The 23,858-nt window shown below is 43.4% G+C and overlaps 1 protein-coding gene across 1 annotated transcript in view; it reads right to left on the reverse strand.

Moving 5' to 3' along the window:
• Positions 1-23,858, reverse strand: part of CSMD1 (CUB and Sushi multiple domains 1) — a 1,638,713-nt gene that overhangs the window by 671,790 nt on the left and 943,065 nt on the right. Inside the window, exon 8 of the mRNA XM_065401391.1 lies at positions 6,852-6,939. Coding sequence (XP_065257463.1) covers positions 6,852-6,939 — 88 coding nt within the window. The remainder of the gene's footprint in view (positions 1-6,851; positions 6,940-23,858) is intronic.

The raw sequence follows: 23,858 nt of genomic DNA on the forward strand, positions 1-23,858 counted from the left end.
GATTCGCTAGTGTGTTCTTGATGCCAGGGAGGGGACAAGCCTCCAGGTGGATCTCGAGGTCAAGGCAGAAGTTCCAGAAATGGAGTGCCTCTTGGCAGAGAGCCGATGAGCGTGCTCCCACTTGCCTATTGATGTAGAACATGGAGGCTGTGTTTTCCATCAGGACTCTCACCACCTTTCCTGATAGGTGGGGCAGGAAGTCCCCACATGCCAAGCAGACCGCTCTGAGTTCTTTGAAGTTTATGTGTAGCGCCTTCTCCTTCAAGGACTACATACCCTGGGTCTGAAGATCTCCGAGATGCGCTCCCCAGCAGAGGTCCGAGGCGTCCAACACCAACTCGATGGAGTGAGGGGGGGTTGTAAAACAGAACTCCCTCTGGGACCTTCTCGTGATTGGTCCACCATCGCAATGAGGTGAGTATCACTGGGGGGATAGTAACAGTCTTTTCCAGGTAATCCCTGGACCGGGAATAGACCATCTTCAGGGGGTGCATCCAGAGCCTGGCATGGCAGACAGGGTATGTGCAAGCTGCCATGTGGCCCCACAGACACAGGCAGACCCTGGCTGTAGTCAGGGGGAACACAGACACCTCCATGATAAAGGTCTGTCAATGTCCAAAACCTTCCTAGTGGCAGGAACGCTCTCGCACATGTTGAGTCGAGCACCGCATCGCCTTGATGAATTCTATCCTTTGTACTGGAACTAACTTAGACTAACTCCCTGTAGGCCCAGGGAGCAGCATATGGCTTGCAGCACTGCAACATCCTTTTGGACCTGACACCTGGAGCTGCCCTTGACCAGCCAGTCATTGAGGCAGGGGTAGATCTGGATACCCCAGCACCTGAGGTAAGCCGCCACCACCGACACGCACTTGATAAATACCTTTGGTACTGCTGCTGGGTCAAACGTAAAGACCATAAATTGTTAGTGGCTAATAGGAGCACGAATCGGAGGAAACGTCTGTGTCCTTGGAAGATTGCTATGTGGAAGTATGCGTCCTTTAGGTTGAGGGCAGCATACCAATCTCCCGGATCCAGGGAGGGGATGATAGAGGCCAGGGAGACCATGTGGAACTTCAGCTTCTTCAGGTACTTGTTGAGGTCTCACAGGTCCAGAATGGGATGTAGACCACCCTTGGGATTTAAAAAGTACCAGAAATAAAAACGCCTGTTCCTGCACTCAAGAGGAACTTCTTCCACCGGCCCCAACTGCAGCAACCCTTGAACCTTGTGTGAGGAGACTCTCATAAGAAGGTCCCTGAAGAGGGATGGGGAAGGGAGTTGGAGGGGGGGTTAGAAAAAAACCTGGAGGGTATAGCCCTGCGCTACTGTGTTCAGGACCCTGCCATCCGAGGTTATAGCAGTCCATGCAGGGAGGAAAAAGGAAAGGCGGTTGGAAAAAACTGGGGAAGATGGATCCAGGGAATAGGCTGGCAGGTTGCCCTCAGGCGCAGCCTCAAAACAGTCACTTGGCCCCCTGCTTATTTCAGGTGGAGCCCGACTCAGCAGGGAGTGGATGAGGGTGGCTCGGGATGCGTTTGTAGCCATTGGCCTTCTTGTGAGGCGGGTCCTGCTGAGGCTGGCTCCCTTCTCCCCAAGGCTGTTGCAGTTTGAACCGCTTACGTGCCAGGCCTGGGATGTACAGCCCCAGAGTTTTCAGGGCAGTATGGGAGTCCTTTAAACTGCGCAACTTGGTATCAGTCTGTTCTGCAAATAGGGCCTGGACATTGAAGGGAAGGTCCTGCATCGACTGCTGAGCCTCAGCGGACAAGCCCGAGAGGAGCAGCCAGGAAGCTCACTGCATGCAGATGGCAGAGGCTACGGTGTCGGCTGCAGAGACTACCGCGTCTGAAGTTGCCTGGAGGGCCACTCTGGCTGCTGCCATGCCCTCCTCAAGAATTGCCTGGAATTCCATCCTGAATCCTTCAGGGAGTAAAGCCTCAAACTTTGCCATGGCCTGCCAGATGTTGTAATCATAGTGGCCAAGGAGGGCTTGGTGATAGGCCACTCTCAATTGCAGGCTGGAAGATGAATAAACTTGGCATCCAAAAAGATCTGGCCTCCTTGAGTCTGTTTTTGGGTCTTTGTCACCCTGGGTTGACCTTGCCTCAACCACCAGGGAATTGGGGGCCAGGTGGGAATAGAAGTACTCATGCCTCTTAGTTGGCACAAAATACTTGCGCTCGACTCTTTTGGAGATGGGGGACAAGGAGGAGGGAGTCTGCCAAAGGGCAGTGGTAATCTTCAATACCCCTTCATGGGGGGTAAAGCCACCCTGGCAGGAGCCGAGGAGCAGAGGATGTCAAACAGGGAGTGCGAGGTCTCCTCCAACTCCTGTGACTGATGCCCCAGGTTAGATGCAGCCCTCTTCAATAGTTCCTGGTGCGCCTTAGCGTCATCCTGAGGAACTGGGTGAGGGGGCTCTGTGATATCCTTGTCTGGCAATGACAAGGATGATGCCAGTATCGCGGGAGCCTCAACATCCGTTGGTGGTCCAGCAGGCTGCTCCCCTGGGTCCTCCTGGACATATGGGGTCCTTCCCCCCCAAAGTCTCAGGCACGGGAGGGGATCAGGATGTTGAGGCCACTGGCCTGTCTGAGGCTCCTGACTGAGCAGGCAGCCTGAGAAGGCTGGGTGAACACCCAGGGGTTCCATGGGTATCATGGTGCCGGCCACTGTGCTTGAGGTCATGGGATAGGTTTTGGTGCAGATGACGTAGGCGGCAGCGCAGGCACAGGAGGCTGCTCCACAGTCAGGGAACCCTGCTCCATGCTGGAGCTATGGCCGGAGCAGTCGCTACCCGGTAACCAGGATTGGTCAGAGCAATGGCTCTTATCTGACTGGTGCCGGTTGCTGCTCCTAGAGGTAGATGAGACGAATGTCTTGGTCGTGGCCTCAGGGACCAACTATGTTCGGCAGATCTGTGTCGGAAACCCAGCGATCTATGCCTTATGCTACCCGACCGGTAACAGGACGTTGAGTGGGACCAGGAGCTATCACGAACCGGTTTCTGGGAGGAACTTCCTGAACATGGTGGTCCCCATCTTGGAGACCAATGATGGCGGTCGGGTGACTGGTGGCTTCAGTCCTCCAATCGATCCCGGGATCTGTACTGAGCTCTCAGCGACGCGAGGGGTTGGTCTCGGTGATCCTGCCGGGGGGGTGCCTGACCCATGGGTCTGTGCCAGGCTACTGGTGAGATACACCTTGAATCCTGCTGTCAGTGCCCAAGTTATGGGGACTGAACAGGGCTCTGCTGAGCCTGACTCTCTAGCTCTGAGGCGTGATGGCTTTGGGTGGGTGAGTGGTGGCGGGAGTCCCACGAGATGGGGAATGGTGCCACTGAGGTGGGGATGTATGCGGAGGTCCCAAGATGAGACCGGGGTACTGCCAGAATGAGTGAGAGTGGCACCGGAAGCACCAGGATCTCCTGAGCTGCCTGTAGGGCTTCAGGCATCAACGGCACCTGAAGCTGATGGAGGCCTGCACCGCTATCTGGAGTCGCAGGCAAGATATGGGATGGGCTACACCACTCGACTTGAGCTGGGCCTGACTTCCCGAAGTGGGCGTTGAGCTGCCCGGCACGGGTCTTGGCTCACCCTCAAGCCTCTCATTTCTCTTGCAGGAAGTAGGAGATCTCCCCTCCCTGTCTTCTTCGGCTTCTTGGCCGGAGCTGCAGAGGGGGATCGGTGCCGGCTTGTGGACATTGCGTCAGAGCACTGCGCACCGATGCCTCGGTGCTTGATTCCGAATTGGACTGTTGCTCCGGTGCTGGAGTGAGTGCCGACTCCATCAGGAGCGCTGTCAGGTGATTGTCCTGCTCCTTTTTCATCCTGGGTTTGACGGACTTACAAATACGACACTTATGTGCCCTTTGCCAAAGCACCTTAGGCAGCTATTATGTGGATTGCTAATTAGCATTATAATGGGCTTTGGCCATTTGCAACGATCGCAGGGCTTAAAGCCTGGGAGCCAGGGCATGCCCCATCCTCAGGCTAAGTCCCATTCGGGACTAACGAAGGCTTTAGGAACTACTACTAAGGGAAACTAATTCAACTATTAACTCTATACAACTATATTACAGGTTTTACAAAGTTCGCAAGAACAGAGAACAAAACAATGCTAGCCAAAGCAGCAGATGTTTCAGCACCGTCACTGGCAGCAAGAAGGAACTGAGGGTGGGGGGGAACTGGCGGTGCCCCTTATATGATGCCAGGCAGACACCACTCCAGAGGGTGCCAGAGCCGGTACCCTACCGATACTGCTGAGGGAAAAACTTCCGGTACCGGTGCATGTGGCGAGCACATACACCAAATGTGGAACGGACATGAGCAAGTACTCAAAGAAGAACATTAATATTCTAACTACTGAAGGCAAAGTGATATAAGATATCAGCCAACATGTTTGTTTTCCACTATATCAGAATTTTGAAATCTATAGTATTCAACAAAATGGTAACAATAAGCTTCACTTCAGTTGATACAAAAAAAACTTAAAATGTACTTTTGTTTACAAATATTTTACCTGAGACAGTTAGAAGTAACATAACTAATTGAAATAGACTAGAAGAAAAATAAAAGAACTTCTCTATACTATCACACTATACATACTGTGTGTACTTGACAACACTTAGGATATTGTCAGCTATAATATTTCCTCTGCAGAGGCAGTCTTGAAACACATTTGTGGGGATCTTTCACACAGCAACAGAGGAGAAAAATATTTTTTAAAATGGTGGAACAAGGACTGAAAAGCCCCCCCCCCAAAAAAAAGACTGGAAACAAAGGGGTAGTTATAGTTCCCGAAACTACTTTTTCTGCCTAGCACCTTAGAATCTGAGCACCTTCCAGGTAAAAGCAATAGCAACAAAGTCTCTAGTGAGCATCATACAGCCTTTGGCTCTTGTCCCTTTAAGTGGCATAAAACACTGCTTGGGGCAGGGAGTTTGGTTGGTTGGTTTTGGCTGATTGAAATAATCAACCAGATTTGTTTAATTTTTTTAATGTATTGTATTTTAAATTAGAGTACCCATTTTATAATAAATCTATAACTATTATAAGTGACTGTATATTACAGTCACTTACAAGTTCTCAAAGTGGAATGTCCCCAACACTCATCCTACCATGTTGCCTGGCTTTCCCAGTAGCTTTACCTTACCAGCTTTCTCATCCACTCCCCACTATACCCATCTTCTTTCCCTTCACATCCTTTCCCATTCCCCTTCTCTATCCTTTGCATGCACAGCAGGGTGAGAAAAGTACATCTCAGTCAAACCTGCTTGAGAAGATGCCCAAAAAACAAAACAAAACAAAAACAAAAACAGTTTGTGGGAGGACTCAGATAGTAAATTGAAATAATTGCAGCTTCTTTCATGCTTATTTTATATGTGCAATATACATTTTTGTATTTTTCCTTAAAATTGGAGATCCCCCCCCCCGTACTTACAGTTGTTGTCAAAGGATGACACGACCCCTTTCAGAGGGAGCAAGGCCAGTGCACCCATGCCTTACCAGTACGCACCAATTAACTGAGCTTAAAAGAGGGCAACTGGGCTCTAGGTGGTGAGACCTACTGAGCTGGGGGGATCCAGGGAGACAGGGCCTGGGTCAACCAGGAAAAGGACAGGAGGTAAGAGTTGCCAGAGTCAGGAGATTGATAGTGGTCCCAGGGGAAGTCTAAAGGCAGGAATGCAGCAAGAGGGTTTGCTGGATAGCATCCCCAAGCCAGGCCCAGAAGGATGAAGGTCAGGGAGCAGCAGAAGGATTTGCCTGCTGGCTCTAAGCCAAAGAGCCGGAGCCAAGACAAGGGAGCAGCAGAGTAACTTGCCTATTGATGTCTCCAGGACAGGAGACCTGAACCCATAGGAACTATGACAGGGTCGAGTAGAGTGAGAATGCTGTCCTGGCAAGGATGCTCCCAGCAAAGAGGCTGTGGGGATTCCCACTGGGAAGAGTGGAGTTGCACTTCAGCTGAAAGGACTGGGATAGCTGTCCAGGGACAGAAGACGACTGACAAAGTCTTGACATGGTCAAAGGTGCCAAGGTGTGATACATGGGGTACTGTGGGACAAGATGTGAGCTGAACTTAAATTTGTACTTGGCGTAATGAATGGATTTTATGCTTTGACCTTTATTATGGACAATTTTGTATAAGGTTTTAACAATAAACCAGCCCCAAGGAGGGCATTATTGAAAGAGAAGATCCTGAAGTGAAGATATTGGGTTACCAGAAAGAGGAGACTGAGCACATGTGTCATTCAGTGGCTTGCCACAGCGGGTGCTCCAGGAGGGGATGCCCTATGATAGGGGCTTTGTTTGCTTTATCAGTCTATCAGTGTCACTAATATATCAGAGTTAAAAGCATTTTTTTGGTGTTTGTGTGAGTTCCTTTGGCTTTTTGTGAAGTAGTATTTTATTTTAAAAAATTGTTTTGTTGAAGCAGAAGTGGGAAGTACAATATTTCTTGACAATCCACTGAATGATAATTAATCTTTTGTATTACTAAGTAGCATTTGAAACCTGGAGGACACTACTTGATTCTAACTTCTAGCAAAGACCAAGTTGTGGGTGCTGACAGTGTTCCTTTCCATTTACAATGAGGACACTTAGGTGTATTCTACAAAATCTCCACCATAATGCACTGTATTTCCCAGAAACCTAGAAACAGAACTCAAACTCTGCAAGAATTGGAGCCTCTTCTAGCAACTTTCAGAAATGGCCTCTTTTGTAGCTTTTATGCAAACTGCATTCATCTGTAGTTTACCTTACACTTAAAAGCCCCTTCCACTTCAACACACACACACACACACACACACACACACACACACACACACACACACACAGAGTTCCTACCTGAAGTCAGAGCCTGCTCTCTTCCCATTCTCAGGAATTCCAGGATCAGGACACATGTCAGATATGACTGCATCCCCACCTTGACTCACTGCAGTCAGAATTAAAAAAAAAGAAGAAGAAGAAGAAACAAAAAGAATAGTTAGTCTTAAAACTAGGTAAATGATTCTTCACCCATCCACACTTCGAGTTCTACAGCAGGAACATTATCTATTTGATCAGTATATTTTTCAGGAAGGTAATATAAATAAAGACAAAGTGCATCTTAATATACATTTGTTTCATAGATTCCAAGGCCAGAAGGGCCCATTTTGATAATCTAGCCCCGGGATCAGCAACTTTTGGCACACGGCCTGTCAGGGAAATCCGTTGGCAGGCCGGGACAGTTTGTTTACCTGCAGCATGTGCAGGTTCGGCCGATCGCCCCCACTGGCCGCGGTTTGCCGTTCCAAGCCGATGGGGGCTGCAGGAAGCGGTGGCCCAGCTGGTGCCACTTCCCGAGCTCCCATCAGCCAGGAATGGTGAACCGCAGCCACTGGGAGCTATGAGCGGTCGTACCTGCAGACGCTCAGATAAACAAAGTGTGTCGCGGCCCGCCAGGAGCTTATCCTGAACAAGCCGTGAACCAAGTTTGGAAACCCCTGTTATAGACTAATCAAGTTGCTCCTTAACCTTTTTTGTTAGGTAAATTGATTTTGCTTTTTGAGTCCAAGCATGTTTTCAATCTTTTAATCATTCTCGTGGCTTTTCTCTGAACCCTCTCTAATTTATCAAAATCCTTCAATTGTGGGAACCAGAAATGGACACAGTATTCCAGCAACAGTTGCACCAGTGTTAAATACAGAAATAAAATAACCTCTTGACTCGTACTAGAGATTCCCGGTTCATGCATCCAAGGATAATGCCAGAGTGTTGCATTATCCACTGTGAGCCCCAAATCATTTTCAGAGTACTTCTTCCAGGCTAGAGTCCCCCATCTTTTAAGTTGGGCTTACACTCTTTGTTCTAGATGTATACATTTAGCCATATTAAAATAGATATTATTTGCATAAGGCCAGCATACCAAGAAATCCAGATCACTCTGAATCAGTGACATATACTCATTATTTAGTGCTCCCCCGATTTGTGTGTCATCTGCAAACTTATCAGTGTTTTTAAGTTTTCCACCCAGTGCATTAATAAAAATGTTAAATGATAAAGGACCAAGAATCAATCCCTGTGGGACCCCACTAGAAACACGTGTTCAATGGAATATGATATTGATTTACTCCTGGCTAACTCAGAAATATGTGAAAGCGCTAAAGCTGCTTGAAGTCTCCATTGTGCCCTTCCCCCCACATCAGGTAGAATAGAGAATAGGGTCCTCCACACACACACACACACACACACACACACAGATGTTACAGACAAATTTGTATAAAGTTATGGTCCTCACAAAACTAAGACTCTGATTTTACTTGTAAAGTGTGTGACTGTTTTTATCTTCTATCTAGAAAGTGGTAACTTAGTTGTTTATGTAATATGCTTAAATATTACATTGATTACAAATATAGAGATAAAGGCATACAAAATACCTTTACAGTTTATGGCCTTCACAAAAATGAATATAAATACAGTCAGTCTCTCGCTCTCTGTCTATCACATACACACCTTCCCTTTCTTCTTTGCTTCCTTCCATGAAGGAAAGAGGGGAAAAAAGAGTCATCTTCAGAATTTCTGAAAACCCTTTAAGGATAAGGTAGTACTCCCTTCCTGAATATAGACAGTGTACTTAGTTGGAATGTTTTAGCAGCACAGAATGAATTAGACAGGCCTGAGTGGATTACAGATGACAGAAGACAGCATTACGATTGAGAGGTGATGGGAGATTAGATGTAAATTTCTCAAGCAGTGATAGGCTTTTGAATGGAATAAGGTGGCATAGAGGAAGCATGGTGACAAACAGGTTATGTACAATCAGAAGATAAGAGCTATAAATCCTGACTGCCTGTTCCAGCAGAATCATGGGCAATTAATTTATCTGAAAGCTAAAGCTTTATACAAGATGAGAAATATTCATGGAAATCAATTCATATAAAAAAGGCATTGCAGTGCTACAAAAATACAGCTAAGTAAAAAGCTCTTGTAAGTGCAGAATTGCTTGCCCCAAGTATAGCTTCCTCCTAAAACTGATAAAATTGCAATAATTATGGTACATTTAAATGTCTGAATCACCTCCATTCTTGTCTCAGAGATGCAATGATTTTAAAGATATAGAAAATAGCAACACCCACCAGCCTATCAGAGTTAAAAACTGTATTTATCTCCTTTCTCTGTCTATGATACAGTATATTGTCTGTTCCAAAAATGTTCTTCAAAATCAGCTGATGAAAGATTATGATAATGTGAGAGATGTATTTCCGGATGTAGCTTAAAAAAAAAAAAACATTCTAGCTGTGAAACATAACAGCTAACTTAAAGGAAGTTCCTTCCTGGTATATTGTGACATAAATCAAATTGTTATGAGTAAAAATTCAATTCTGGAGCTTCTGACTCACAGTATTTCCATATCAGTGTTTGCAATGTGAACATTTTGTCTATCCAAGGTGACGATCAAGGAAACATTTCCAGGCTAAGGGCCTGATCCTCCAGTAGTTAATTTATGCAAATAAGTCTTATTAACTAGTACTACTTATGTGAATATGAATTATCCCATGTCAGCACTGTGATTAAGAAGGAGACAAACTAGTTCATAAACAAAAATACTATTTATTATTAGAGTTCAATTTTGCTAGCTACATTTATTCTTTCAGAAGAGTTCATCTCTAAATATACACAAAAAGTTTGTTACAAGAGTAAATTTTAGAAGCATGGTTATGGTCAGAAAACTGCCCTTGCTAAACTAACCACTTCTTGTTGCATATATGCTTCTAACAATCTCTAATCTTCTTATATTTCCTCAGGTTTCTGACAAAGTCAAGTATTTACTACTGTCATAAGAACATAAGAATGGCCCTACTGGGTCAAACCAAAGGTGCATCTAGCCTAGTATCCGGTCTTCTGACAGTGGCCAATGCCAGGTGCCCCCAAGGGAATGAACAGAACAGGTAATCACCAAGTGATCCATTCCCAGTCGCCAATTCCCAGCTTCTGGCAAGCACAGCTATAATGACACTTCTATGTTAGAGTAAGCTGGATTCTATTCTGTCCACACATCCTCAACAGAAAAGGGAAACAAATTCTGATTCCACAGTGTTAATGCTGATAGCAAACTGGAAAGCTTTATTTTCAGATATAAGGCTAAGCAGCCAGAAAACAAAAAACAAAAAAAACCTGACCAAAAATGTTTCTATTTGTCAAGGCTGCAAATTTGATAGTTCTTACTCTTCAAAAATAGTTCTAGGAAACCTCAAGATAGTATTTTCAGTCACTTTAAACCTTTATCATAAGCACCCTTACAAGAACAGGAGCAACTCCGTCTGTGTTATGGTGGTTTAAGTGTACTATATTTTTGAATGACACTACATGCCTCTTATTTGTTTAGGAATAACAAAACAAAACATTGATTTTAAATGAGAAGGGACAAAACCTAAACAAGTTTGTGTTCAGAGGTCCATAATTATGGAGAATCTTTTGTACTTTCCACTGAGGACTCTTTTGTAGCAGTATGTTGAAATAAGCAAGCCAAAAAAAAAAAAAAAAAAGCACAGCTGGCAATTTTACTCCAAGTAATTTCATTTTTCAAAATGGTTTCTCTGTATCGTATCTCCACAGAAGAACAGCTGTACTGGGTCAGACCAATCTTGCCCAATATCCTGTCTTCTAACAGTGGCCAATGCCAGATGCTTCAAAGGGAATGAACAGAACAGGGAAATTCCCCATCCTCCAGTGATCCATCCCACGTCCCCAGTCCCAGCATCTGATAGTCAGAGGCTTAGGAACACCCAGAGCATGGGGTTGCATTCCTGACCATCTTGGCTAATACCCACTGATGGACATATTCTCCATGAACTTATCTAATTCTTTTTTGAACCCGGTTATTCTTTTGACCTTCACAACATCCGCTGGCAATGAGTTCTGCAGGTTGACTGTGCGTCATGTGAAGAAGTACTTCCTTTTGTTAGTTTTAAATCTGCTGCCTATTAATTTCATTGGGTGACCCTGCTTCTTGTGTTATGTGAAAGGGTAAATAGTACGTCACACCATTCATGATTCATATCCTCCCACCCCTCAGCTGTCTCTCTTCCAAGCTGACCAGTCCCAGTCTTTTTAATCTCTCCTCATGTAGATGCTGTTCCATATGCTTATTCATTTTTATTGTTCCTCTCTGTACCTTTTCCATTTCTAATGTATATAATTTTTTTAAGATGGGGTTGACCAGAACTTCACACCGTATTCAAGGTATGGATGTATCATGGATTTATACAGTGGCCAAGCATGTTTCAATGCAAAACCTGATGTTCATGCAGAGGAAATTTATAACTTTTTAAATATCTGATTTTTCTCTGGAAAACACCATCACATTTTTAGTGAAAATGTGCCTGTTTTCACTTTCAAATGGGCCAGATTCAAAGACGAAAACCACAAGTCAATGGGTTCACAGTGTCTCCATACAGATGGTATTTGATTCATTCAGATACCACGGGATTTGGATGTGCTAGTGAAAGAACCACTATTTAGTCAGTCAATTGAAATGGAACTTTCCCTAACCCCCAATGAATGTTCTCCACAAGAGAAGTCTTCCAGAATTTTCCTCTTCACCACAGCCCTTTCTCCTGACATTTACCGATACTTCTGTGTGAGGGTGGATCCAGTCCAGTGTTCATCCAGAGGTATACTGCTCCTTTAAATATGTCAGGGATCATACATCTGGGATCTACCAAATCTTGCAGTACAGGATTTGTTAAACATGGTCCAAGCTCTTAGTTTATATTTTCCACTAGGGAATATCAAACATCTTGTTACAGTCTGTAGACGCATGCTATGTTGTCATAACAAAATAACTCCTGTTCCTTGCACAACACAAGCTTGTCTGATCTTACTTTTCCAGGTTGTTGGGTAGGGGGGGGAAGGGAGGAGAAAGAAAACAAATTGCTCAAATTAAATCAAGTCATTGATTACTTTCAGTAGTTTAGATGTCTTGAAGGTTCTCTATAAATTTTTTAATATTCAGATGTACAACAAATATTTTGCTTGTTAACATTGGGGTATTTACCCAGAATTTGCCCTTTTCAAACACTTCCCTCCATTTTTCAATAATTATTTCTTCAGTATCAAGATTTTTGACCTCACTTCTACTGGAAACTTTTGAAAGACACATAAGTGGCTAAAGACACATGGCTAAAACTCTCATCATCTCACATCTTGTTACCACAATATGCTTTTCTTTGGCCTTGATAAATGAGTCTTGCCTCACTCACATCCATTCAGAATATTGCTGCAAAGATCATTCTCTTAACCTGTTTATGTCATCTGTCTCTTAACATTCCTCCACCAGTTCCCCCTTCTCTATCACATCAAACATTAGATGCGAGTTTTCACTTTCAAAGTGTTTCAGGGCCTAATCCCATACTAGCTAGCATCTCTCAATCAGTATCAAAATGTTGACCCCCCACACACACACCTCCCATTGATCCAGGATGCCAGCCTCCATCACCACTTGTTAAATTTTTCAAAACAGACACCTTCATCCTTTACCTCATGATGCCCCTCACAGTTGGGAGAATCTCCCTATTAACATTTGCAAAGCTAGGTCATCATCCTTCAAAACCCTTTTTTCATATCTCCTGTGATGTCTACAAAAATACTTGACAACAATAGGCCATTGGTGTGCTGAGACTACTACTTTGTGTGTTGACCGATATTGTCTAACTGTGTTGTGGTACTCAACACTGTAACCACCTCTTGTCTCTTGTTTTATTTATATTGGAAACTATTTGAAGCAGGGGCCACCTTTTTTGTTCTGAGTTTGTACAGTGCCGGGTCCAAGACTATGGCTCCTAGGCACTTAAAATAAATACAAATTTGTAATGCTGGAACATGTTTAACTTTTTCCTATTCTGATAATCTCACTTCAGTAATCTCACTTGAAAGTTTCCATTGCTAGAGGCTACTGGAACAGTTTTGTGTCTTAGAAAAAGTTTGGTAAGCATGCACATGTTTTCAAATAGTCTGAAAAGTGCTCAATTTTTTTTTCCAGTTCTTTTTTCTCACTGATCATTTGCATTTCTAATGGCTTCCCCCATTAAATTTACAGTTTCTAGTAAGTTTAATGCTTATGATGTTCTAGATTACAGTACTGCAAACTGGGATTTTTCTGTTTATCCACAGAACATTGCAGAGTATTTCTCACACTGTCAAAAGGATTGATGATAGATGGTAATACACCTCTACCCCGATATAACGCTGTCCTCGGGAGCCAAAAAATCTTACCGTGTTATAGGTGAAACTGCATTATATTGAATTTGCTTTGATCCGCCGGAGCGCACAGCCCCACCCTCCGGGAGCACTGCTTTACCGCGTTATGTCCGGTCGCGTTATATTGGGGTAGAGGTGTATGTGTAATGTTGACATCTATCTTCTAGGAACTGGACGGAGACCACCAACACATTTCACATAGAATAAAGTAATCAAATGACACATTTTTGATCCTCTGGGACTCATTCACTCTAGTGCTAACAATGTTGAACCCAGAAAAGAATGGGTTCACCTGCAAAGGTTTATATTTTTGCCTATTCAGATGCTGAAAAATTGCATATACAGTTTTTAAGTACATATCTTGCTCCCAGTTCAATATACCAAAAACATTTAGATGATGCAACTGACTGCCAGAGTTGATTAGTGAATTCAGTTTTAATGAACTAACATAACCTTTTGAATGCAAAAGTACACACTGCATCTTATACGGTGTCCTGTTTCAGATACTGTCATGTTTTTCAAGTTGTGATGACATTTCCAAATTCAGACAAAAAAAATAAGTTGAATTTATTTGAAACACATCTGTAGATCATTCTTCACTAATGTATCTCACATGCATATAGATCTGTAATGAACTATCACTCAGAAAAGGTATATATGCTTTTGTTTTCCAGTTAGACTGCAGTAACAGAATGTGGATGCATGGAGATTTGGGGGTAGAGGGTGAGGAGAACAGAAAGGTTAAGATTCAAGTCATGTTTTCTTAAAAATATCCCTTATATTAAAAATAGCAGGACTTTTGTTAGATTCTGAGGTACAATTCTTCACTGGTCTGGATTGCCTCAATTACCCTCAGTGCCTCTCAATGCCTTCCTACTGTAGCTCTCTGCGTGGGATGCCCATAGTCAGCAACAAGCATGCACTCTATAGCTGTGTATTAGGTAGTCCTTGTCCAATGCCAGCACAGACTTCCACTGGTCTTCATTAGCCTTGGTTAACAACTGGTCAGGTGACTCCTCACTCTCCACAACCCTGTGTTTTCCTAAAACATGGGTTCTGAAATGTGCAGCCCTGGCCTGGGAGAATCAGAGGAATGTTAAGGCTTGTTGATCCTTTAAAAAGGAATCAATACCCAATAACTTGCTATCTTAACTGGATTTACCAAATAGTTCAGTTCATACACAGAACTTGATTGGTTTAGATTAAAAATAAAGCTACTTTATTTCATTCCAAAGAGATAAATTTTGAGTACAAGTATTAAAGTCAGAAATGGTTATAAGATAAAAAGCTTTCTAGTAACTAATTTAACAAGCTAGACTTGGTTCAAGATAAAATCCTCACCACATTTCCATCAAGATGGCTGACTGAACCCCTGTGTCAACATCTATCCCCCCCAAAATCAAAGAGGTGGTACCTTTGCCGTGTTAAGTGAAAGACTTCTGTCTGGAAGTATCCTTCAGAAGAATACATTTCAAAGGTAACTTGGGGGTTTTCTTTGCCCTTCTCTTTTATAGTCCAAAGACCCTTTGAAATGGATTCTTCTGAAGCATACCTCCAAACAAAAGTATTTTTCCAGCTGTGAGGTAGGCAAAACATGGAGTTTGTCAAAAAGGAAGTATCCTGCTGCTTCTTCTCCCCCTGGAGTTATGCCTGCTAAAATGCAAAAACAACGAGGAGTCTGATGGCACCTTAAAGACTAACAGATTTATTTGGGCATAAGCTTTCGTGGGTAAAAAACCCCACTTCTTTGGATGCCTGGAGTGAAAATTACAGATACTGGCATAAATATACTGGCACATGAAGAGAAGGGAGTTACCTTACAAGTGGAGAACCAGTGCTGACAAAGCCAATTCAGTCAGGGTGGATGTGATCCACTCCCAATAATTGATAAGGAGGTGTCAATACCAAGAGAGGGAAAATTGCTTTTGTAGTGAGCCAGCCATTCCCAGTCCCTATTAAAGCCCAAATTAATGGTGTTAAGTTTGCAAATGAATTGTAGCTCTGCAGTTTCCCTTTGAAGTCTGTTTTTGAAGGGTTTTTTTGGGAGGATGGCTAATTTAAAATCTGTTATTGAATGTCCAGGGAGATTGAAATGTTCTCCTACTGGCTTTTGTATGTTACCATTCCTGATGTCGGATGTGTGTCCATTTATTCTTTTACATAGAGACTGTCCAGTTTGGCCAATGTACATGGCAGAAAGGCATTGCTGGCACATGATGGCATATATCACATTAGTAGATGTGCAAGACCTGGACCACCCTAATTTTTATGTGAAGTAGGAAGGCTTGATCTCTCTGAGCTCCCTGATGTTGATGTGTAGGGAGTGATCGTGACTCGACCAATGACCTTGTGTACTGAGATCGCCCAGGTGATCTCCCCACCCCAGGTCCGAAGCATCAGAGACAAGGGTAACGGACGGGGCTGGAGCCACGAAGGGAACCCCCTCCAACACTGATGCAGGATTCCAAATCATGTGAGTGACAACAGTATGTGGTCTGAGACCCTGACCGCATGGTCCATGCTGTTCCTGTTGGGGGATGTAGAGCGATGCCAGCCACACATGTAGGGGCCTGAGGCAGAGCCACCGGTGCCGGACTACGTAAGTGCAGGCCACCATGTGGCCCAACAACCATAAGCACATGTGAGCAGTGGTGAAAGGATGGTCTTGCATGCACAAGATCAGGTCCTACATGGCTTGGAACTGAGCTTTGGGGAGGAAGGCTCTGGCCTGAGTAGAGTTGAGGACCACTCCAATGAATTCTATGCGTTGTGCAAGGTATAGCCCGAAGATATTATGTTGAGCATCCAACAGTCCATGGTCAGCTGCGATCAGGCTGACAGAAAGGGGCGCAGGCAGTTGAGGAAAGAGCAGCGGGGTGGGTCCTGGGAAGTGACTGGGGCACCGTCTTTGGACGCATCCTCAAAATATCTGCTTCTGGCTTCCTTGGCCTCTGGAAGAACCAGGCTGGACGGAGGAACGGGAAGATGAAGGGTGCCGCTGTTTAAATCCTGTCTCTCCATTTTTTTTGTAGGAGCTGCACTCGGGGATACCCCAGGACCTTGATGGAGGCAGAGGGAGATGGAAAGGCTTTCTAGCCTGCTGAGGGGTGTGAAGGCCCAAAGAATGGAGGGTGGCATGGGAGTCTTTAAGGCCATGGAGTTGTGCATTTTTCAGCTCTGAAAAGAGCCCTGCTCCCTCAAACAGAAGGTCCTGAAAGGTTGTCTGCATCTCCTGTGACAACGCAGAGGACTGTAACCAGAAGCTGTGCCTCATGACCACTGCGGAGGTGACTACCCTGGCTGCAGAATCCATAGCATCCCAGGCCATCTGGAGGATGCCTCTTGCCACCACTTTGCCCTCGTCCACCAAGGTGGCGAACTCCTGGGCTTGATCCTGTGGTAGGTTCTCCTTAAACTTGCTAATGGAGTCCCACCAGTTGAAGTTGTACGTGCCTAGCAGGGCCTGATGATTAGATACCCGAAATTGCAGGCTGGGTGTTGAATAAATTTTCCTGCCAAACAAATCCAGCCTGTTGGGGTCTTTATTTCTCAGTCTGACACTCACCTCTCCCTGCCTGTCCCTTTCATTGATGGCGGACATGACCAGGAATCCATCTGGAGGGTGAGTGTAGAGGTACTCAAACCCATTTGCATGGACATAGTATTTCTTTCCCACCTTCTTGGAGGTAGGCAAGATGGAAGAGGGGGTCTGACACACAGACTTGGCAATTTTAAGGACCCTTGGGTGGACGGGCAACACGACCCTGGTCAGGGTTGAGGAGAGTATAGTATTAGAGAGGTTGAACTCCTCCAATAGCTTCTTGACCTCCAAATTCAGGTCTGAAGCCACCCTTTTGAGCAGGGCCTGATACTCCTTGAAGTAATCAAGGGGGCTGCTCGTTTGCGAGGGGCCCGCCACTGTTTAGTCCGGAGACTATGAAATGACTGCACAGCAGGGGAAGGGGCGGCTCCTTGGACTTCGGGGCCTGCTGCGTCGCCCCCATGTCAGATATGGCACCGTGCTCTGACACGGGTGCCAGCAGTGCCAGGGCAGCTTGTCTGATGTGGCCTGGGAGGAATGGTGGGAGGTCAGGACTGGCATAACAGGTACACCCCATGGGTTCCAATTCTGTCACTGCAGAAGCCGCGCCGGTCTTGCGGGCCAGTGGAGATTCACCTTTTATAGGCAAAGGCTGACCTCTCCCTCAGACTCGGACCATTGCCCTTCCGGTGACCAGGGTGGAACCTTAGATGCTTGAGTCTGCCAACTGAACCTCGGTGACTGGTAAGGAGAAGGCAAGGATGGTGCCTGCCTGAAGAGTGGTACTGGGGAGCAGGAGAATGGTGCTGCAAGTGCGCAACGAGGAACAATCCCGCACCGGGGGAATCAATGCCCAGGAGACCACTTAGGCAATGGTGATCTGCGCCATGGCAAACTCTGGTGGGAGGCCCAACAATACCATGGGTATGAGGAGCGGTGTCGCGATTCAGGTGTCCCGTGCCTTGCAAGCGGTGACCTTGGCATCAGGCACCTGTCTCTTCTAATCAGGGACCGAGGCTGTGGTGCCAGGATCCGAGGCCATAGGGATCTGGGGATCAGGGACGCTCCATTGCTTTAGGGGGCAGTCCCATAACCGGCTTGTCTGTAGATGCCAGGGCATTGGCTGAGTCTGTCACCTGGCTTGGAGTCTGCAGTGCCGGTCCGCCTGCTTGCTTTTTGGCCACTGGATCCACTTCTGACAGATGACCCTTCCAGGGGGCAGGACCCCTTGCCACTCCCAGGAGTTGGAGGCGGGACCCTGGCTAGACTACAGGGTCTGATCACAATGGTACCCTGAAGCAGATCCAGTGTGGGCACGTGGCCTGACACAGGTCCTTTGCCTGAAGCCCCGTTTTCTGCGGTGCCAGCGGGCCCGTCGACTTTCACTGCTTCTTAGGCACTGGGGAGGAGGAACGGTGCTGGGAGGGTTCCGGTGCTGGTGGTACGCTGCGCGCCAATGCCGAGGTGCCGGGTGTGGTGTCCAATTGAGAGGGCTCCAATGTAGGACAAAGCACAGCCTCTATGAGGAGGGCCCTCAAGATGATATCCTGCTCCTTCTGAATTCAAGGGCAAAAGTTTTTTGCAGATCCTGCACTTGTCCTTTTTGTGGGACGAGGCGACGTCCCAGCTGGGACTCTAACTCCTAAACAACTACTCTAACACTTAACTTAAAGGTACCTATCAAATTACAACAAAGGAGACAGAAGAATGGACTGTAAGAACCGCTAACGCTCTTGAGATGCAAGACAAAGGGCTCCGACCAACCATCATGGACTTAAGAAGGAATTGAGAGGGTGTAGGGTCGGCAGTGCCTGATGTACGAGTTCGTGAGCATGGCACTCAAGAGGGTACTACAGCCAACCCCATGGGTACCCCTAAGGCAAAAATCTATGATGACTGTGCATGTGGGTGGGATAGACCCATTGAATAACTTTACCTAGGCAAGGGCATCTGATCTTGAACATATGCTAGTGACATTTTATACTGTGAATTCATAGGTTTACATATGTTGTTGCTACATTTATTTCACCATGATGTTATTGACCAACAAGTTATTAGATTTCAAATGATACCTTACAAGGCATATTTTGTACAAAGGTTATTGCCTTTGCTTAGGGTCACATCCTTTTTCTTTTTTTAAGTGAGCAGTCAAGTACATCAGAGATGTTCAAAACCAGCAGATATGTCTTTGTTGGACTGGAGGGAGTGCATGGTCAGTGGTGCCTACATAACTCTGGAACTTGCTTTTCATCCTGTCTCAGATCATGCTAAAGTATGCTGTTAGACTTCTCTATTGTCAAGCTTTTACTGAAGGGAAAGTTTGAGGGTAGCTAGGAATTTGTTTCATGGAGTATTTTTTTTTTTTTTTTTTGCCCACTGAAGTCTCTATGATTCAGCCTGAAAATACTGATGTTCATTTCCATTTGATAAAAAATGGATATTCTACGTTTTTGACTAAGGGGAAGCCAACATGGCTTCTTATGCTTACTCTAGCATGGTCATTCCCATGGGAATTTTCACAGTGCTGGGAATAGTGTTCATTAGTTAATTGTAGCGACAATTAGAGAGCTACCAGACAGCACAAACTTTGTTCTTTATTCAATGCCACTAGCTGTGGCCACTTGGTTTCCTTTTTATTTTTTCTCTTTTGATGTAAAAGAAATAACAATGTTGTACTGTGTCTAACTACTGTACATTTTAATATGTATTTTTGTGGTCAAGTCCATCCCACTTGGGTCAATGAAAATTTTGCCACTAAGTGCAATGGACCACAATTTTTTGCTCCAAATAGGAGTTGTACTTATGTTTACTTGTTGAATGGGCATGTCCTGCCTGTCTTTCCATAGTCAGCCTACTTTTCTCTCACACCTATGATCCGGAAACTAGAAAAAGGGCAACTCCAGTGAGTCACAGCACATGTTCTGCTTCTGGAGGTACTGATCCAACATAATGAAATAAGCAGGTTAAATGGATATGTAGCAGAAGAAAGTCTTTAAAAAGTTGTAATTACAACTCTAGACAACTAGCATAAACACGAACACCCCACTCCAACAAAGTACTCAGGAACATTCCTAACTATACACTGGTATGTAATCACATCTGATATCAAACAAATTATAAATGTGCTTCCATTAAGCATGTGCTTAAGTGCTTTGCTGGCTTGAGCCTAAAAGTAAAAGTGTGTTTGTCCATAGTTTTCACTTCTTTCTTCAGTGTCTATCAGGTTAACATGTACTTCTACTGCCTGCCCCACTCTATGGCACCTATAATTTAAGTTTAGTAGTTTGACACTTTTATAGTCTCCATCATCTCTCATTGGTATTATCAATCCAATGAAATGTTTTGACAGATTAGATAAACTCCAATAATCAGTTTAGAGTGTCCTTCAAATTTAACTGAAAGTTACAAGAACCACCTACAAATTGCCCTTGTCAAGTAATGCCTTGAGATCAAGAAAAAAGGAAAGACCCAGAAGTTCATCATGTGGAAAGGTGACATCAGGAGTGGCAGATTTTCTAGTGGAGATTGAAAAGTTTGTAAACCAGGCGAGACTTGACAGTGAATGAGCACTATGTCTCCCTATGATGATGCAAATCAAATCTGACATATGTAAATACCGGTCTCTTTCCAACTGAGACATTGCAGATAAATGCAATGAAAGTAAAATATACAGTACTGGTAACATTAACTGGTAATAAATGCATGGCTTTAATATATTACAGTCACATTTCTTTATTATTAGCTAGCTAAATTTAAAATCAATTTGCATTTTAATTTTGAACAGGTTGATTGATGTTTCAGAAACAAAAGCAAATTCTAGATATACAATTTTGCTCAATAGAAAATTATGCTTTGAAAATTGAAATTGAAAACAATCCTAATTACCCTTATTGTTTGTTGGAAGAGGAAAACCCATGCATTCCAAACACAGGGGAAGATGCAGTCCCCGCCCTGAAGAGCAAACAATCTACTAGCATTTATGAATATGATCTCTTCTCAAAGTACAACCTTAATATTAGTTAGATGCATGGAATTAGAAGAAACTATGCTCCTTAACTGAGTAAAAGAGAAGCAGTTCTTTAAAAGTATCTCACTGATCGAGCTGATTGAATGAATGTGGCATAGCAAATAATTTGATTAATTTAGCCTCCCTTTCTGCTTGTGGAACATTTATGAGCAGATTACAATTTTTTGTTATGCAATGGGAGGGATTTTCAAAAGCACCTAAGCCATGCAGGTTAAACCTAAACCATTTCTATGCTAAGGATTGGCAATAAATATTCAAAATTCATTTTTTTTAAACTTGTATCACATAAATGAGTTGACCAATCACTATTTTTGATCCCTGGTCAGATGAATATATAAACACTTCTGGCACAAGTATGTGGTGCACATGTGACTTTAAAACTCAGATTCCAAAAATATATATGTGCATGTGACTCTGAAGTTCACTTTCCATTAACATTTCTATCACTAAAAGTCAATTATTCCAGTGTTTGTGGAAAGCAAACAAAACCAAGTGGGAGCAGTTCCAATGCATTTTATTTTTTTTAAAAAGACTGACTATTCATAGAAAATTTTGTTGCATTATTCACTCACTATTAAGCACTCTCAGCTTTTGCTACCAAAAGTCCTGATTTGGCTAACAATTGTTCCAACATAAGTTTACTCTTCCAAATATGTGGAACTATAGAGATTCTAGCTAAAAGAGACTAAACAGATTAGTTAGGTTATGGAATTTAGGAAAAAAGCTGCCATTTGTATCCAAACAATTACTGGGATTATTTTCAGAGGATATTTTTTAAATTGATGTAAGAAAAAAAAGTCTCTCTCTTACTAAGTTATAACTGGGATAATCTTTCAAATTAATTTAAGTAGAAAAAATAAACTCCTCAGAAGCCAACTAAGAAAATCTGCACAAAGTGCCACTTATTATGCTTCTGTCATGACATACACAAAATTTGTGTATGATTGAACATGATTTACTGAGATAAAACAAAGCCTATTAGAACAAACTGCATCCTAGAAATGATTTGATCCTCTGAAAAAAGTGTTTACATATTAATTCTGTTTCATATACATATGAAATTAATAAAAAATAAGCACTTTGATACATTTGTGTAACAGTAGTTGCATTAAATTAATTAATATTTCTCCTTGCAGTGCAACATTGAACAATTCTGACTACAATGGGAAGTGATTTCTGTTTTTACTTGTGTCCTATAGTAGGGTGACAGTTAAAAAACAAAAACAGATTTTTCTTAGTTGTTTAAAAGGCAGATGTGCACGTGAGAAGTATAAGACCAGAACACTGCTGATGTGGCATAAGTTCACCATATTTAATATGAAAGGACAGAGCACTGCTTACAAATGAATCTCACAAAACTATGCAGAAATCATTTGAACAGAAGCAAACATCTTCTACCAAGCCAGCAAAGTAGAGAGGTGTTTTAAAATATATGAGAGAGAGAGAGAGAGAGAGAGAGAGAGAGAGAGAGAGAGAGAGAGAGAGACTAAACAACACTTTTATATGGAAATTCAGTCTGACTGCTAAAAACCAAGAACATGAAGAATTCCAGTTAACAAAACACAGTAAACAGAATGTATCCTGAATCTTTGATGGAGTTTAAATCTAAGGGGAAAATCAAATCAACCTGAAGTACTCTATAAATGCAACGGGGGAGGGGAGGGGAAATGAGGTAATAGACTCATAGACTTTAAGGTCAAATGGGATCATTTTGATCATCTAGTCTGACCTCTTGTACATTGCAGGCCACATAATCTCACCCTCCCACTCATGAAATAGACCCCTAACCTCTGGCTGAGTTACTGAAGTCCAAGAATAATGGTTTAATTACTTCAAGTTTCAGATAATTCACCATTTACACCAATTTAAGTCTGCAAGTGGCCAATGCCCCATGCTGCAGAGGAAGGCGAAAATCCCTCAGGATCTCTGCCAATCTGACCTGAGGTAAAATTCCTTCCCTGCCCCAACTATGGCAATCAGTTAGACCCTTAGCATATGGGCAAGACCCACTAGGCAGATATCGGGGAAAGAATTCTTTGTAGTAACTCAGAGCCCTCTCCCTTTAGTGTCCCGTCTCCAGCCATTGGGGATTTCTGCTACTGGCAGTTGCCGATGAACCACAAAATGCATGACCTTGCACTTTTAAATCTTATCCCATTTCTATTCCTCCAATATACAAGGTCATCCATATTTTTTTGTATGATGTTCCGGTCCTCATCCATATTGGCTATACCTCCCAACTTTGTGTCATCCACAAATTTTATTAGACCATGCTAACTTTTTGTGCCAAGATCAGTAATAAAAAATAAATCAGATTGGTTCCAAGACTGATCCCTGAGGAACTCCACCAGTAACCTCCCTCCAGCTTGACAGTTCACCTTTCAGTATGACTGGTTGTAGTCTCCCCTTTAACCAGTTACTTATTCACCTTTCAATTCACATATTAATCCCATCTTCTCCAATTTAACTAATAATTTCCCATGTGGAACTATCAAATGTCTTGCAGTAGATCTAATCTACCTGGATTTCAGTATTTCCTTTGTCTAAAAAAAATCAGTTATCTTCTCAAAGAAAAAGATCAGGTTGGTCTGACATGATCTACCTTTTGTAAAACCATGTTGCACTTTATCTCAATTACTGTTCAACTCTATGTCCTTAACAACTTTCTCTTTCAAAATTTGTCCATATACCTTGCATACCATTGAGGTCAAACTAATAGGCCTGTAGTTTCCTGGATCACTTTTTTCCCTTTCTTAAAAATAGGAACTATGTTAGCAATTCTCCAGTCAGAGGGTACGACTCCCGAGTTTACAAATTCATTAAAAATCCGTGCTATTGGGCTTGCAATTTCATGTGCCAATATCTTTTATTGGACCAACTTCTGTTGGTGACAAACACATCATCCACCTTGTCTCTCTAATATCCAGGGGCCAACACAGCTATAAATACACAGCATACTCTATACATGAGAAAAATCATATAAGAACTGCTATAATGAAGAGAAATGCATAATATTAAAATATTAAATAAAATGAGAGAACAAACG

The sequence above is a fragment of the Emys orbicularis genome, chromosome 3 (genome assembly GCF_028017835.1).
Source record: "Emys orbicularis isolate rEmyOrb1 chromosome 3, rEmyOrb1.hap1, whole genome shotgun sequence".
Lineage (NCBI taxonomy): Eukaryota > Metazoa > Chordata > Testudines > Emydidae > Emys > Emys orbicularis.